This window comes from Azolla caroliniana, unplaced genomic scaffold, assembly GCF_043228905.1.
Source record: "Azolla caroliniana isolate FFs.n. ecotype wild unplaced genomic scaffold, voAzoCaro1.0.p SCAF_15, whole genome shotgun sequence".
Taxonomy (NCBI): domain Eukaryota; kingdom Viridiplantae; phylum Streptophyta; class Polypodiopsida; order Salviniales; family Salviniaceae; genus Azolla; species Azolla caroliniana.
The window spans coordinates 5,103,584-5,120,508 of record NW_028230450.1 but is presented as its reverse complement, the minus strand read 5'-3'; the positions used below and the strand labels follow the sequence as shown (position 1 = coordinate 5,120,508).

The window sequence follows — 16,925 nt, the reverse complement described above, 5'->3', positions numbered from 1 at the left end:
GCACAAAGTAACAAACTTGACACCAGAGAATGATCCCACATGGCAAGTGCTTGCAAATTGTCTAATCACTTTACCATTGGTTGGGTTACTAAAATTAGTACCCAGATTTACACAAACAATCACAACAATACTCACCAACAAGAAGTCAGAATAGGTGGAGGATAATTTCATAAATCCAGTTAAAGGGCCGACAATTATGGATGAGCAAAGCACAACAATCAAAGTAATCATACGGGGCCGCGAGGTTTCAAACTGCATAGTTGATGGAGGCTTGGGAGTGGATGTCATTATGCAATTGACTAGGCATCACAAAATGGGAAGCATGTCCATTCTGGTTACGAATGGCAGATACAAGTGTTGCCTGACCATTAGGGCTAATTCGTCAATTGGACATTGTAACCGGAGGTCATTCATTTCAAATATCATCAATTGTTCTACAGTTGGATGTACCTAGGGCATACCCTCTACGATTGGGTCGACCATGGCTTCAAACAACTAATATCAAACAGAATTGACAGAAGAATTTCATCACTTTTCGCAAGGGCAAAATGAAGATAGGAGTTCCCACCTAGGAGAAGGTGTTAACAAATCGAGAGTTGGTGCCTTTATATGCTAAATCCAAAATGAGCCAGAAGTAGAGCAAGGGTGGGAAGACTTACGACAATGGGCAGAGATCACGATGCAAACCTAGAGTCAACTATCCCAAATGGTGCTTCAATAGTATGATCACTATCCCCCCGATATAATCTTCTTCATGAAGATTCAAATCCAAGTTTTTCTTCTGCCATGTCCATATCCTTATCATGGGTTGTAATACTACTAGAAGGAGAAATCTAGAGGGATAATGATGAGTGAAGCAAATTACCATGGAGCCTTCATGTGGAAAGAGTGTCATTGTTGAGTGTGATTCACAATGGAAGATGTCAAACATTGTATATATTTCCACTACATCCTAATTGAATATATAGTCAAGAAATACCTTTTACCTTGAAAGATGTTGATATGGTGACTAGAAAATTACCAAGATTGTGGACAAATTATTACCTGAATTGATCTAAGATATGATGAGAATTAGACACAATATGGATTTGGAGCTTAAATTAGTGCAACTATGATAAAAAGCAACACAGTGGCCTACAATGGATTCATGGAACTGGTGAAGGAGACAGGACACTCTCATGAGCTTTCAATGTCAACTAAGGCAACTTGAGACATTGTAGCATACCAACAAACTGATATTGCACGCTGACCTGCAATCCATAATGTAATGATATATTATCTGTTAGAAATATTGAGAATCGATTAGATAGAGACATAGAGTTACAATCATGGAGATGGATATATGAAAACAAACTTTCTATTACTTATGAGAGTAGCTCACAATGGTAGTTCACCCATGCACTCACACCTTAGAGGTTAGATGGTATTATAGATCTAGGTACTAAAGTAAGCTTAAGATAAGGATAAAGAAATGAAAGATAGAAAGGAGAAAGAGAAAGAAGGGTGCCGATCCACCCGACCACCCCCGAGCGAAGGGATCGAGACGGACTCGAGCCTCGATCGGCGTCCCATACCACCGCCGTGGCGTCGAGTCGTACCTGGTGCTGGCGCGCTCGCTACAAGAGTTGACCCACCACACGAGCAGAGTCTCGATGTAGTCAAAAGATGATCAAATGAGGGTAGCTAGGCCTCTTATTTATAGCGATACCCAAGGCCCCCAGGCAAGTTCACACTTGACCTAATGGGTTGTCTCAATCCCGAGGATTAAAAGTAATCCTCCCCTTCTTTACACTCTCATTTAACCCTCACACTTATCCACGTGTATAGAATACTACGGTAAATTCTTACCACGGGATATTATATGGTCATGCCCGTAACATACTCCCCCTCTTTAAAACATTGCACTCTTGCAATGGAAAGTTAGGGAAGTTAGTTCTAAGAGTATTTTCGCGTTCCCATGTGGCATCTTTTATTGATTTATCCATCCATTTTATTTTGAATTCTCGGATTTCTTTAGTACGTAATTTTTTTGTTTTAACATCGAGAATTCTTTCTGGTACATGTGGTTTAGAAGATAATTCTTCAGAAGTAACCAGAGTTTCAGTCGTAACTGTATTGTCACCAGAACCTAGAAGTTCTTTTAGACGACTCACATGAAAGACTGGATGAATTCCGACACCATCGGGAAGAGCGAGACGATAGGCTGATGACCCAATGCGTTTGAGGACTGTAAAAGGTCCACAAAACCGTGGGGCTAACTTAGCGCACTTACCCGTAGACAGTGTCTTAGAATTGTGAGGTACACGTAAAAATACCTTCTGTCCAGGGTTGAATACACGAGGTTGCCTATGATGATCGGCATAAAAACGCGCTCTATCTTGAGCTGTTTTTATATTATCTCGTGCAATATGCAACATATCTTGCATATCCCGAAGAAAGTTTTGCGTACTTCGCAACTCATCATGATGTATAGTAACATCAATCGGGGCTCGTGGCTGAAAACCATACATCAACATAAAAGGACTATATCCCGTCGACGTATGCTTGGAGCTGTTATAAGCAAACTCCAAAATTGGGAGATAACGTTCCCATTTTGTTGGTTTTGCACCAACGTATGCTCGAAGCATGTCCTCAATAATTTGATTTACTCGTTCTGTCTGTCCATCGGATTGAGGATGATCCGTGGAGCTCATGCTCAACGTAGTTTCTAACTTCTTAAAGACTTGTGTCCAGAAGTCACTAGTAAACTTTGGATCTCGATCACTCACGATATCCATCGGTAACCCCTAAAAACGAAACAATTCGTCAACAAATTGGTAAGCCAATTCAGGAGCTGTTACCGTGGTTTTCGTAGCAATAAATCTGGCCATTTTAGTTAGTCGATCAACGACAACCCAGATGGCATCATGACCTTTTTGGGTGCGAGGAAGGCTAACAATAAAATCCATGGATATACTTTCCCACTTATTATTGGGAATGTCCAAGGGATGTAAAAGTCCTGCGGCTTTAAGTCGCTCGGCTTTGTTAACCTGACACTGGTGACATTTAGTCACATAGCTATGTATGTCAGGACGCATCTTAGGCCAATAAAATTGAGTGGAGATAAGAACGAGTGTACGATGTATTCCAGGGTGCCCTGGTGAGGGTGCATCATGGCATTCAAAAAGAATCCTCTTTTTGACCTCGGGTAAATCTGGAACACAAACCTTCCCATTACGGTAGAGCAAACCGTTAGCAATGTGGAAGTATTCCTTCAAGGATGTGGTGGTGTCTGTTCCAGACTCAACTCTAGCCTAGTATTTTGCGAAATAACTGTCATCAGGATACTTTCCTCGAAGGTGATCATAAAGATCTGATGATATTTCAGTGAAGCTAAGCGTGTTAACTTCACGGATGCGACTTAGTGCATCAGCGACAATGTTCATGGAACCTTTACGATATCGTATGGAAAAATCAAAGTCCTGGATGAGATCAGCCCATCGTGCCTTACGACCTTTCAGGTCTTGTTGGTCACAAAAATATTTCAAGGACTCGTGGTCCGTAGTTACCACAAAGTGCTTTCCATAAAGATAATGGCGCCATGTTTTGAGCGCATGTATAACTGCAAATAATTCCTTTTCTTGAACGGTATACCGACATTGAGCAGAATCAAGTTTCTTACTCTCGAATGCTATTGGTTTACCATCTTGATACAAGACAGCACCTATAGCATAATCGCTTGCATCGGTTTCAACCTCAAAAGGTTTTGAAGGATCAGGTAAAAGAAGTGAAGGAGCCTTGCAAACTAGGTCCTTGAGTTCCTTAAATGCAAGGTCTAGTGTAGCATTCCACACAATAGGTTTTGTAGACTTACGCGTTTGACCTTTTAAAAGATCAATAAACGGCGTCGTCAATTGGGAGTAATTACGAAGAGACTTTCGCAAAAACCCCACAAAACCAAGGAATGATCGAACTTCTCGAATATTCCGAAGAGTGGGCCAAAGCTTGATTTTCTCAATGCGAGAAGGATCAATTTCAACTCCTCGTTCGGTTATGAGATGTCCTAGATAAGTAATTGATTTCTTGAAGAACTCACATTTTGAGATCTTCGCATAAAACTGTTTGTCACGCAATGTTTGTAGAACAAAGCGGACATGTCTAGCATGTTCTTGTAATGTACGGCTATAAACTAAAATATCATCCAGGAAAATAACGACAAATTTTCCAAGTTGTTCTCGGAAAATGTCATTCATTTCTTGTTGAAAAGTAGCCGGAGCATTGGTCAAACCAAAAGGCATAACCAAAAACTCGTAATGGCCATAGCGCGTACGAAATGCCGTTTTAGGAACATCGTCCTCACTTATTCGTATTTGATGGTAGCCAGTACGGAGATCAAGTTTTGTAAAATACCGAGCTCCCTGGAGACGGTCAATTAGATCGTCAGCCCGGGGCAATGGATACGAATTCTTGATCATCACTTTATTCAAGCGTCGGTAATTAATACACATACGCCATGTGCCCTCTTTCTTTCTAACCAAGAGAACTGGTGCACCCCATGGAGATTTACTATAACGTATATAACCCATTCGTAAATAGTCCTTGAGTTGCTTAGATACCTCATCTTCTTCGGATCGACTTAAGCGATACGGAGGTATACTTATTGGTGCAACACCAGGTACAATATCTATACGATGGTCTATATTACGTTTAGGAGGTAACCCATCAGGTAGTTCACTTGGAAAAACATCATGAAAATCATTTAAGATTTCATCAAGTTGTTGTTGTTCAAAATATGTTAATTGAATCGGGACATTATCGATATTGTAAACGTGAATGTCCAGATCAAGTACACAATAAAATAACGTAGAACAAGACAACTCGGATATTGATGGACACGAGGAAACAATCGAGAGGGATTGTTTTTTTACACATTGAATAAAATGCGTACAATCGTTCAGTACAAAAGAAATGGAATGACTAACCCAATCAATAAATAAAGAAGAGTTTTTATTATAAAACCAGGGATAACCCAGTATTACATCGGTGGTACAAAGATTCATTACATGGAAGTCTACTTCCTCTATATAAGTATCAATAGAAATTCCTAATGAATGAATCGCCCCGTTGATGTATTGTACTCTTCCATCAGCCAAGTGCACCGTGTAGGTGTGATCACTTACGGTGGGTTGGATTCCCCATATCTGAACCAAACGATCATTCACAAAATTGTGTGAGCTTCCCGAATCAAATAAAAATTGTACGGGAGATCCATTGATATACCCGTTTGCACGTAGTAAATCATTGGGACCCAATACATAGTGAGGGAAAGAACATTGACAATTACTTAAATGATGTGTATAGACCTGAAGGACATTAGGAATCTGACCTTTATGGTCTGCAGCTTTAGCTTTGTTGTCGTGCTCTTTCCGTTGGAGCTTTCGACATTGATCTTTTGTATGACCCTTCTTTTTGCAGAATACACAAAAAGGATGTTGTCGCTTACAATTGCGATCCAGGAATTCGTTGGGTGTCTTGCGTTTCCCAACAAATTGCAACTGCTTAGTCCCGGGCGCTTCGTTGGGTTTGTTATGGTCCTTCTTCGAAGTGCGTTGATAGCGAAGAACTATTTCAACGGCCTCTTCGAAGGATTTTGGATCCTTATCGTGCACTATCCAGTGATAGTCCGAATTGGGGATGCCATTGACAAAACAAGCTATCAACCAATTGTCCCCTTCTAGACCCGATTTTTGGATTTGGGTTCTAGCATGGTGAACATAGTCTTCTAGCGAGGAAAATTTCCTGCTAGAGAGGTTCATTAAAGCTTGTGCTGCCTCGGTTCGAGAGGGAGGTTGTAGAAATTGGCCCTTAAAAACCATGACAAAATCTGTCCAGGTATCGGGCAATTTCCCCATAGTACGGAGGCCACGCCACCAGGCGGCGGCCTTACCCCCGAGTTCTCGGCCGACATATGCAATCTTCGTACTATTTGGCGTGGGATAGAGCTCAAAATGAGACTCCCATCGTCCCAGCCATGTGCAGATTGCTTCTTCGGTTCTTTCCTTTTTGTCTCCCATAAATGGCTTAACGACAAATGATGGTTCACCTTGTCGCTCATCAGGTCTATTAGTCTCACGTTGTAGACTAATGACACGTGCCTCAAGAGCACTCTGAGATTGCCGAAGTTCGGTCATCTGTTGAGCGGTGAAACTAAGGTATTGGGTTATTTGTGCCAAATACATCTCAGTGGACATTTGTCCAGGAGGATTCCCTTGAGTTCCTTCCGCTTGAGCGGATGACATCGGGTCGCTAATTTGAGCCATTAAAGATTATTTCTGGAAAAGAAATAGGATAAGGTCAGAGATATAGTCATAACATCTTGTCGTGATGTAAACATATCATGGGCGAGCATTAATCGATATCATTATCTCACGTCAATACCCCTCTAGACGTATGAGATGAGGTTCAAGATCAGGTTACTATGGTAACACAAAGGTGTTTTAAAAACCATGGGGGTGACAAATAAATGTCTTTCCCTGATCTCTATATCGATTTTTTCATGGTGGCTCCCCGAGGCTCAACCATGTATGTTCGCGTCATGAATAGTTTATACACGAAAAAAAATGTTAACAATAAACTATGTTTCGGTGCCCACATAAGTGGTTTCGGCTCTTTAAGTCCTATTACGAGGACCCCGAGGTGCACTTAGACCTTAAGTCTAAACATGTGTTATAGTCATATGTATCAAGGATGTTGTATGGTCTTGGTCATATTTGAACTCGAGACCTCGAGAACAAATACATTAAACACTTGAGCCAACCAAGTAAGTTGCTCTTCTCGAATGCTTAATGTTTGATGCGTATAAGAGATATGCGAGGCAATTGATCATATATGTTTTTTTAAAAGAACATATATGTCAAGGGTCCTTATTGCGCCCTCATTTACCAAAACTATGTTGGTACGTTACCTAACCTCAAGTCTCGTAATTACGATGGCATACGCCAAAGTGCAACCTAATGGTCAAGCCAAATGAGCCCTCGTTTCGTAGTAGGCTCACGTGGGCCATCACATGGTCACGTCATTACGAATGCCTCTCTAAGAACGAGCTCATGGTGGCATCGTATCCATGTAACGAGGGAGGGATGTTGGATACGTGCGTCATTGGAGCGACCTCACTTGAAGTGGGTCAAGCCCTACGTACTCAACATCATTTTGGCTATTCGCGTTTCTTTACGTAACGAAATCGAGGTCGTCAACGGGGTTATCAACAATAAAAAAAAATGTTGAAAAAGGGATGGTGACAACACCATTCTCACAAAAATGTGAGGACGGCCACCAACATCCTTTTCCCGATAAGGACAACTTTCGATATAATCACGTAATAACGAATATACACATATGTTTACTTATCACATATATACGATCAAATACGTATATATGTGACCACATATGCCTATATTAAACATATCGTTATAGTAAATAGCCACAAATGATGTGATCGAGATACGTAATCGAGGTATATACCTCTACGCACACGAAACATCCACAAATAAGAGATCATCGTAATACGCAATGGAGGTATTGACCTCTTACGCATACGAGACCAAACGCATATCGTTTACAACAAATCAAGGTATTAAACTCATACGCAAACGTAACATATGTTCGTGAACGTAATACGTAATTGAGGTATTAACCTCGTACGCATACGACACTCATCACATATTATTAATATGTCAAACGAGGTATTGACCTCGTGCACATATGTAAACGTTTTAGATAATCAATTAAAGACCACTACAACATCATTGACTTAATGAAAAAAATTACATATAAACTAAACACATGATTAGATGGGAGAAGAGAGAATAGAAAGAAAAATTATGGAAAGAGTTACCGAAGTTCTTTGTTGATCGTTGTCTAGATCAAGGCCAACCGCACAACGATCGATCAGCATCAATCAAAAGACAAATGAAAAACAAAGAAACATTAGTACAAAAATCTGATACCAAATATTATAGATCTAGGTACTAAAGTAAGCTTAAGATAAGGATAAAGAAATGAAAGATAGAAAGGAGAAAGAGAAAGAAGGGTGCCGATCCACCCGACCACCCCCGAGCGAAGGGATCGAGACGGACTCGAGCCTCGATCGGTGTCCCATACCACCGCCGTGGCGTCGAGTCGTACCTGGTGCTGGCGCGCTCGCTACAAGAGTTGACCCACCCCACGAGCAGAGTCTCGATGTAGTCAAAAGATGATCAAATGAGGGTAGCTAGGCCTCTTATTTATAGCGATACCCAAGGCCCCCAGGCAAGTTCACACTTGACCTAATGGGTTGTCTCAATCCCGAGGATTAAAAGTAATCCTCCCCTTCTTTACACTCTCATTTAACCCTCACACTTATCCACGTGTATAGAATACTACGGTAAATTCTTACCACGGGATATTATATGGTCATGCCCGTAACAGATGGGATCTGGACCAATTCACTACAAAATTAGTGGGGACTGATAATGGTCACAACCATTGTGCAAGAGTGTAGATTATGTTCTCTATTTGGTTTGAGTGTAACATTAGATGACCAAGTCAATTGATAACAGTGGAGATATTCCTTTTCTGCCAACTGACTTGTCATTTAATATGACCTAGATCCCTAGATACAACTACTGTTAAATAGTACTTATCTTAAAGTCAATGGCACATACTTCAAGACTAAGTATGTTAAATAGTACTTATCTTAAAGTCAATGGCACATACTTTAAGACTAAGTATATCGTAACTTGCCCTCAAAATATTCTTCTAGTTGATTTGATTAGCTAATCTTATTAGCCTACTTCGCCCTTTCCTAAATACATTGTGTCCTACTCATCTCCGGTTTCCTAGATTGACACCTTATCTACTCATATGGTCGAGTTGCACAATAGCTAGTCCTCATTGGGGGTGCTATCACAAAATGTGCACTCTAAGAGTACATATGGGGATAAGTTGACAACTTGGGGTTGATTATTGATTATATTTGACATTATCCCCAACTCATCTTTGTGAGAATATCAACAAGATATGCAGTGCACATTGTTGGATTCATTCTGTTTTTTAGATATGTACAGATTGATGAAATTGCCTTTAGAGATCAATTTGTAATGATTTATAAATATTTACAAGGGAGCTACAAAATACCCACCTTTCATGAGTTTACAAAAACAATGTTTTGGTAGTTCTGGTATGGCCCTCTAGAAAGCAAAGGAAACCCCAAAACATATCCATTGGAATGGGTAGCCTAGAGGTCGGAGATAATTTGAGTTAATTTAGTAGCAAGCAGCCATGCAGCATGCTGTGTGTAGGATACATCATACAACAAGAGAATGATGAACTGAAAGGGAATCATCACAACAAGGACATGAATTGGCTAAGAAGAAAGGCTACATATGTATGCATATAAAATACAACAAGAGAATGGTCAAAATCTTCCATGTTCTGTAGTGAAGCATTGAGTTTCCAGCCACTCACTACTACTCTTCGCCTTCGGTAAACTCGAAACTCTCATTCATATGCCTCGCAGCCTCCTCCACATCAAGAGTCAGTTCAGTAGCAAGATAGGCAGGGGTGTAATATCGGACGATCGACTCAATAAGAGGAGTATTAGCTGGTTCCATGTAAGTGGCGTAGAGAGGAGTCGCGTTGAAAGATGGGTAGAAGAACTCTCGACAAATGTATGCAAAAATGAGAGTCGCGACCAATGGTGGCAATAGTAGTGGCACATACACGAACTTCTTGACTCCGAAATAGCCCAGCATTGTGAGCTGGGATAAGAGGAGAGAGGCGACTATCCGGGAATGAATGTGAGGCCACATCTTACCTCCGCTCTCGTACTTCGGCACCATCACATTGAGCGCCTAGACGGAAAACACAAAAGAAGCAGAAAAGAGTTGTCAGAAAATTAGAGGAAAATGCTTATAGCCTCTTCATTGCCATAGACTTAAATCTACACATACTTAACTAGGGTATACACACCAAATTAGATGTACATGGATTAAGTACTAGGCAAGTGAGTGTAATGTACTACATTTTTTTAAAGTGGTGACATTCTTATCTAATGCTGCTATGCATGCTCTGCCCATTGAGCTTACCAGATTCCGCATGAGTAGCCAGCCCAGACCAAAGTAGATGATGGCAAATACCAAAATCAGTGGCGATATGACTGCGTAGCAAAGAGTGATCGTCAAAACGAGCATATCTGCTGGAACTCGAGTTGCGTATCTGAAAGACTTAGGAGCACATGCTTCTTTGATTTCAAGTTTGGTCATAATCAATCCGATCTTCTTCTTGAAATGGAATTTGATGAGGGGAATTATTCTCGAGAGTGTCAATCCATAACCCACAAAGAACCTGCACATGATTAAATTGACAAGCCATCCCCGACAGCGAAAATTTTCAGTCACAATTGTGAAGGAACGACACTCTTTTAATTAGAAATGCATGTGTCTGTGCATTAGATATACACTTAGGCATGCAAAAGTAACAGAATAAAGCAGGGATGAGAGGAGAGGTAACCTGAGGGCCACAAATGAGATGAAGAAGTTGGCTTGCCCAGGGAGGGATTCACTTAGAAGTGTGACTATGGATTTGGGGCGATCGATGATGCCTTTGAGCGACGCGAATAAGCTTCCTGCTAAGGTCACACCCAAGAAGACATTGAAAACATTGAAGTAGAAGAATTTGCCGGCAGCTGCCCTGTCGCGATGGCTTTTCGAAAGAATCCCTTCCATGGTTGAGATCTTCAAGAGTGCCCCAGGCAGGATGAGAATGAAGATAATGAGAACAATCTGAGGTAAAAATGCTTGGAGTACTGCATTCACTGCTGGGATATCCACCAGAGGAGCCAGGAATGGTAGCTTCAGCTTCAAGTTATCGAGGGAGATAATGGCCGACACGAAAGCTATGGGGATCATGTAGAAAAGAACCGTGAGCGAGACCACGAAATAGACTGTGACCTGCCGGATGCGTCTCTGTACAAATGATATAGGGAGGTTTCCCCAGATCACTTCTCTAGGCTCAGGGGCTGCAAAGGTCGTCCATTTATTCGCGTAAAGGCTATGTCTGACCTGCGAATCGAAGGGCAAATTATTAACATTTTTTTTTATCTTTTGAAATGCCTTGGGAGAACGAGGCGATTCTTCGATTCAAATTCTTAACATTTTCTTTTATCTTGAAATGCCTTCAGAGAATGAGGTAACTATTGACCCAAGATGTTTAAAAACCTGAGATGCATTAGTAGCAGCCGCTCTGTTTTTGAAGATGACAATGGCAGCGCCTTTCTGAGACGTGGATTTTGCCATGGAGACCTGCATCTCCTTCAGAACTCCTTCTATCCTCTCTTTCTTTTCTCTGTAGTAATCAATGGAATCCACTGGAGGTCTAAAAAGACCTAGAATTCCAGCCCTGTGCGTTGGTCTGGTCTTCTTCTTCTCATTGACTGCCTCTGCATGAACAAGCCTCCTCCTAACTCTCTCCCTTTCTCGCCATAGCAAAGAAGCCTGAAATAGCACAGATGAGATACTATGTCATGGAGCAGTGCAAAGAGAGAGTAGTCGCTTTGAGTAAAAAAAAAGGGATCATGGCTCCTTTGAAGGAAGCTACCCACACAAAAACCATAACTCTTCTCAGTAGTCAAGAAAAAGGCAGATTTGTTACTGAGCATTTATGGGTCCATGAAAACCCTAATCTGTTTCTTCGAGTTGGGAAGGATATGGTGAGATATATGGATTCCATATGCAGATATATACATACCTTGGCAGAGTTTGTGATGATGATGGAGGTCCCATAGGTTTGAGGATACAGAGTTCTGAAGTACATCTCCACCTCTTCAGTTAGGGTACCAGTTGCAGGGACAGGGATATCCCTCACCAGGATAGCATATTGCTCTGGCTTTGCAGTCTGAGAGTTAGATTGGTCCTCAAATCTTCGCTTCACCACATTCTTGTAGGATTTCCAGAGTATAATCAGCGTGGTTATGGTAAGCCAGTAAGCTCCAATTACATAGGCCCACAGGCGTCTGCTCTCATCCTGTATCAGTCAAAAAATCCATCATTCAGATTAAAAAAAAATCTGTAGTAGTTCCATTCCTCTTCTATCTCTCAGATCTCTGATTTCTGTTCGATTTCGACACAAACCCTAGGTCCTTAGCATATACATATACACATATATATACATACATATATATATACATACATATATACATACATATAGATATACATACATATATACATACATATATATATCAAATTTTACCTGCACATTCCCCATGGCGACCTCATCAAATGTCGTGTACACAAGCGTCTCATTCTGCTTCTTCTCAAGCTCGAGATTCCTGTCTGTTATGGAAACAGGAAGCAGGATAGGCACGCAGAAGATGGCCGTGTACATGCAAATGCAGAAAGCTGCCAACAGAACCGGAATCAGAAGAACAGAAAGGAAACTAAGGATTACAAAAAAAGGGAAATGATGCATACAAGAGATGCCAGGATGAATTCAGCTGTTTTGCTTGAATTAAACCAGATTGACGCTCTAAACACAGGAATTACATTAAGAAGGCTCCAACTTGAAGGCCATTACATTGTGACAAGAGCGAGAAATTTACGAAGAATGCGAGAAATTTACGAAGATGATTAAAAACACTCAGGAATGCGAGAAATTTACGAAGAATTTAGGAATGTAATAGCGCTACCAGAGGCAAGGAACTTCATGTAAATGGCAGCATCCAGGCCGGCCTCCTTGATGAAGTCTTCCTCAGAAACAGACCAAGCTTCGCGTAGCCAGGAGAAGATGCCAGGGCCGTAGAGAGGGGAGATATTCTTGGCTTTCTTGCGAGGGTAGTAGACCTGAGCATTGCCGGGGCGGCGGGAGAGCAGGGTATGGAGGGCGAGGAGGGCGATGAAGATGAGGAAGGAAGTGGCGAGAGAAGTGATGAAGCCTGAGTTATCCATGGCAGCTGCAGCAGCAAAAGATCAAGCTTTTCTCATTCAATGAAGAAGAAGATGAAGAAGAAGCAGGAGATTGAGGTCCTGAGCTATGGGTATGGCTATGGCTATGGCTATGGCGATGGCTGTGGCTGCATTTAAATCCTTCTGCTGTGGCCCCATCCAAGTGGCATCTCAGAAAAACTGAGGACTCGGTCCATTGCATTAAATGCAGTTTGTTGTATTGACTTTTTTGGACGGACAGAGGAGGAGGAGCTACTTCGCCACGTGGCACCCAAGTGGCCACGACGGTCTTTGTCGTGTGGGTCATGCTTGACTGACTCTTTACCATCAAGACACACGACCAAACAAAAGGTCCGTCTTGCTTTGACTTATTCGCCACGTGGCATCCCCACGTGACGCTAATGTCTCTTAAAAGTAATGTTGTCGCCTTCCCTTGACTTTAGGTTTTTATATATAAGCCTTGCTTTTTTTTTTATGTTCGCTTTCTGGAGAGAAGGCATCATGATTCTTCACTATGCAATAATCATTTCAATATCGTTGACCTTTCGTCCTCCTCTCTCATCACCTCTCAAAGAAATGGTCTTATGAGAAAAAGGACTTAGAGGATGTAAATTGCATAAGAAAAAGTCCATGCATGGATTGAAAAAGGAAGAGAATTTAAACCCCATTAGAAACGCCATCAAATCATCTGTGCAACATAAGATGACAAAGTGATTACTTTTTTGTTCATGTCGAAACCATGACCTTGATTCACATCCCAAATGAACACGTTAGAAAGTCAATGGTTGACCGATGTTGAAATTGAGTAAGTGTATCAAAGCACACTTATACAGGAAGTTGGAACCATTAGGTTAAGTGTGCACTTTGAACGCAAGGGAATAGTGCGCACTTACGGTGTTTTAGTAAAACAAAAAAGATCCTAAATTTTTTTTGCTGTAATTCTAATAAAGCATAGCCCAAACAGCCATCAATCAGGCCCTCCATGCTGTTGTAATCACTCAGCATATTTTCTTTTCTATGTCAGTTTTTTGGTTTCTTTTCTAATGTCTATGTCTGTTTTTTGGTGTCTATGGAGATTGTGCGAGATGTCTATGTTTGTTTTTTGGTGTCTATGGAGATTGTGCGAGAAGTCTATGTTTGTTTTTTGGTGTCTATGGAGATTGTGCGAGATGTCTATGTTTGTTTTTTGGTGTCTATGGAGATTGTGCGAGATGTCTATGTTTGTTTTTTGGTGTCTATGGAGATTGTGCGTGATCTCTATATCTGATATGGCATGTGGTTTATGAGAAATGATCCACATACTTGCCTGAGATAGTGTAAAAAAAATGATTGTTATGGTAGGGATTTGAATCCACATACTTGTGTTAATCGATCAATAGCTATTAATCGATTAATAACTTTCGTCCACATAATAAGCCATTAATCGATTAATAGTTTTCCCTCCACATAATAATTCATTAATCGATTAATCGATTCATTGCTTTCATTTCATGTAACTCCACATAATAAGTCATTAATTGATTAATCAATTAATAGCTTTCCCTTTATATAAGTCCACATAATAAGATATTAATCAATTAGTAGCTTTCCCTTCATAAACCCACACTCAAACCTATTTAGTTTTATTGAATATATAGCTTGCTCCAAAGCAAAGTTTGCATGAATTTAGTTCAAGATTGTATTCACCATATCTTGCTCGACCTATTTAGGTAAAAGTAGGCAAATGGCCTTTCATGATTTTGATATGAAATTGTGAAAGAACTTAGAAATCTTTTTTGTATTGATCATTTTGTTGTTTTTTAAATTATTGGAACATAGTTTCAATTTGGTTTGATGTATTTTGTCATAAAACAATGTACCTTTTTTTAACAAGATTTTGACATCTATAAAAAACTCATTTAATAGAATGGCGCACTTAATTGGACACACACTTAACCAAATGGTTATTTTATAAATACTGAAAAAAGTCAATCCAATCGTGTGCTTTATAAACTTGATCATCATTTGAAATGCGTCTATGCATTTTTACTTCCCTCCACCCTACCTCTGACCATTATGATCGACATGACGGAAGCGAAAAAGATCTAGGTAGATGTGATATTTTTGCACTTGAAAGCCACAAATATGATCTCTTTGGAACCATAAGTATTCTGGCACTATCTAGTCCCTTCTTATCACCTTCTCAAAGGCAAGGGCCATATCTCCATTGATATCCTCGCCATGTAAATTCTCATTCATATATGGGTTTTGTGTGTGAAGCTACGGAGGCGGCATTTGTGGCATCGTCTACTCAAGTTTTGTGGACTTGGGTACAAAAGTTTGGAGATGGTCATCATCTCGTCATCCAAACTGTTCCAAATGCTTCATTTCTTTTCATGAGAAAAGTGTTATATGGGTTTAATGCCTCATATATGCTTGTCATAAAGGAATGCATTACCACTTCAGGTGGTACTCCTTCCATGTGATTGCTCAATTGCTCATTAAGAAATTTGGTGTCTTGTTAACTACACAAAATTACCATTAATGTTGTATGCCAAATAGTGATTGCTGTCATCCTTGTCCATTTATATCTGGCAACTTAATGTGGTCTCTCAAAAAACTGGTGTCTTTTTGTCTTTCTCCAACAATGAAATCAACTAGAGGGAAAGCAAGTTTATAGGAAATTACATCAAGGGAGCTATTTGCACCTCAAATGAAATCAACAACAAATGCTGTTCTAATCCATTCATGCAGATCTGGGAGGTTGAATCCCTGTCATTCAATCAAACCTGCGGCAGTATTTACATCAGATGTTAGTTATAAAATATACTGTTGTTATGGTTCACATTCTGAGTTTGGTGCTCCACAATGTCCATGTTCTTGTTCCTGTAATAGGCTGTAATAGCATGAAAAGGAGTAATGTGAAGGAATGATGATGAGTGCGCAGTAAGTTACCTTTCATATATCTCCACATTTCCAAAACCACAGTCAAGGAAAACCTTGGTCATAAAACGAGTGAAGAAGCTGACTGAAATTACTATGAAAGATTGATATAGACAGGATATAACCTTGAATTGATATCTCCGAAACTGAGGACTGATCTCTGGTCATAAGAAACGAAAGAGGATACGCTATACAGATTTGGAAGCTTAAAATTTGGTAGTACATCCATGGGGGAAAACTGCATTACAAGATCAAGAAGAAGACGAGTGCCAGTGTGATGAATCTATGGGAACCATGGAAGAAGCGCTACAAATTGCTTTTTTTTCGACATGAGCTTGGAGCAAGGCTTCTAATTGCACCATTAATCATTTACTACCTTCGTTTATGTTAGGGTTAGGGTTTTGATTGTTGAGGCCCACTCCTCCGGAGAGGAGCAAGGGCCTTTGCAAAAATTCTCCGGGGCTCCTTTAGCAGGTGCCGGGGAGGGGGGTTGGAAATAGTTTTCAACCAGCAATTGACGCGTCTCGGGAAGCCCTCACTAACTGCGTCATTGCCCCAAGCGCAAAGATGAAGATAAACAGAGAAGCCCCTCGCTATTTATAGCCATAGCCTTCTCCGGCCTTCCTATGTGGGACGCCCAAATATTTCCTGCTACACTCAGTCAGGCACAGACCTAACCATTCCATACTCAGATGTCCCACCCACGACAAACCTAGAGAGAGAGAGAGAGAGAGAGAGAATACCTAAAACATGAATAGGATTGACTGCCTCACCAAAATAAAACCCAAATGACCCACTCATATGCCCATATGATGCTTCATGTTGCACACTCACACACAAACCATTTACCTAACCATTCCATACTCAGATGTCCCATGACTATAGCGAGAGAGAGAGAGAGAGAGAGAGAGAGAGAGAATACCTAAAACATGAATGGGATTGACTGACCAACCCATATGCCCCCAATGCGGATTGTGTGTGCCATAAACATGTGAAAGTTACAAATCTGCATTCTAGTAGGGGGGGGAGAAGTTAGTGCCCCAAATG

At 40.7% G+C, this 16,925-nt stretch overlaps 1 protein-coding gene and 1 non-coding gene across 2 annotated transcripts; both read right to left on the bottom strand.

The window, feature by feature from the left end:
- Positions 1 to 9,081: 9,081 nt before the first annotated feature.
- On the bottom strand, positions 9,082 to 13,047 carry LOC147854449 (CSC1-like protein ERD4). The gene is made up of 7 exons (XM_087331421.1): positions 12,701 to 13,047; positions 12,265 to 12,413; positions 11,764 to 12,039; positions 11,235 to 11,510; positions 10,528 to 11,078; positions 10,104 to 10,362; positions 9,082 to 9,869 (listed from the first exon to the last, which is right to left on the bottom strand). Exons 1-7 carry the CDS (start codon positions 12,957 to 12,959, stop codon positions 9,486 to 9,488), a joined length of 2,154 nt encoding a protein of 717 aa, XP_087187547.1. The 5' UTR covers positions 12,960 to 13,047; the 3' UTR covers positions 9,082 to 9,485.
- Positions 13,048 to 16,290: 3,243 nt separating this feature from the next.
- On the bottom strand, positions 16,291 to 16,447 carry LOC147854448 (U4 spliceosomal RNA). The gene has a single exon (XR_015531086.1). It is a non-coding gene; the product is annotated as a U4 spliceosomal RNA (small nuclear RNA).
- Between the last annotated feature and the right edge of the window lie 478 nt (positions 16,448 to 16,925).

Coding starts and splice junctions, on each gene's coding strand:
- LOC147854449 (XM_087331421.1), bottom strand. CDS start 12,959: ATGGATAACTCAGGCTTCATCACTTCTCTCGCCACTTCCTTCCTCATC. Junction 12,040..12,264: donor TCGCCATGGGGAATGTGCAG/GTAAAATTTGAT, acceptor TGACTGATACAG/GATGAGAGCAGACGCCTGTG. Junction 11,079..11,234: donor CTGCTACTAATGCATCTCAG/GTTTTTAAACAT, acceptor TTCGATTCGCAG/GTCAGACATAGCCTTTACGC.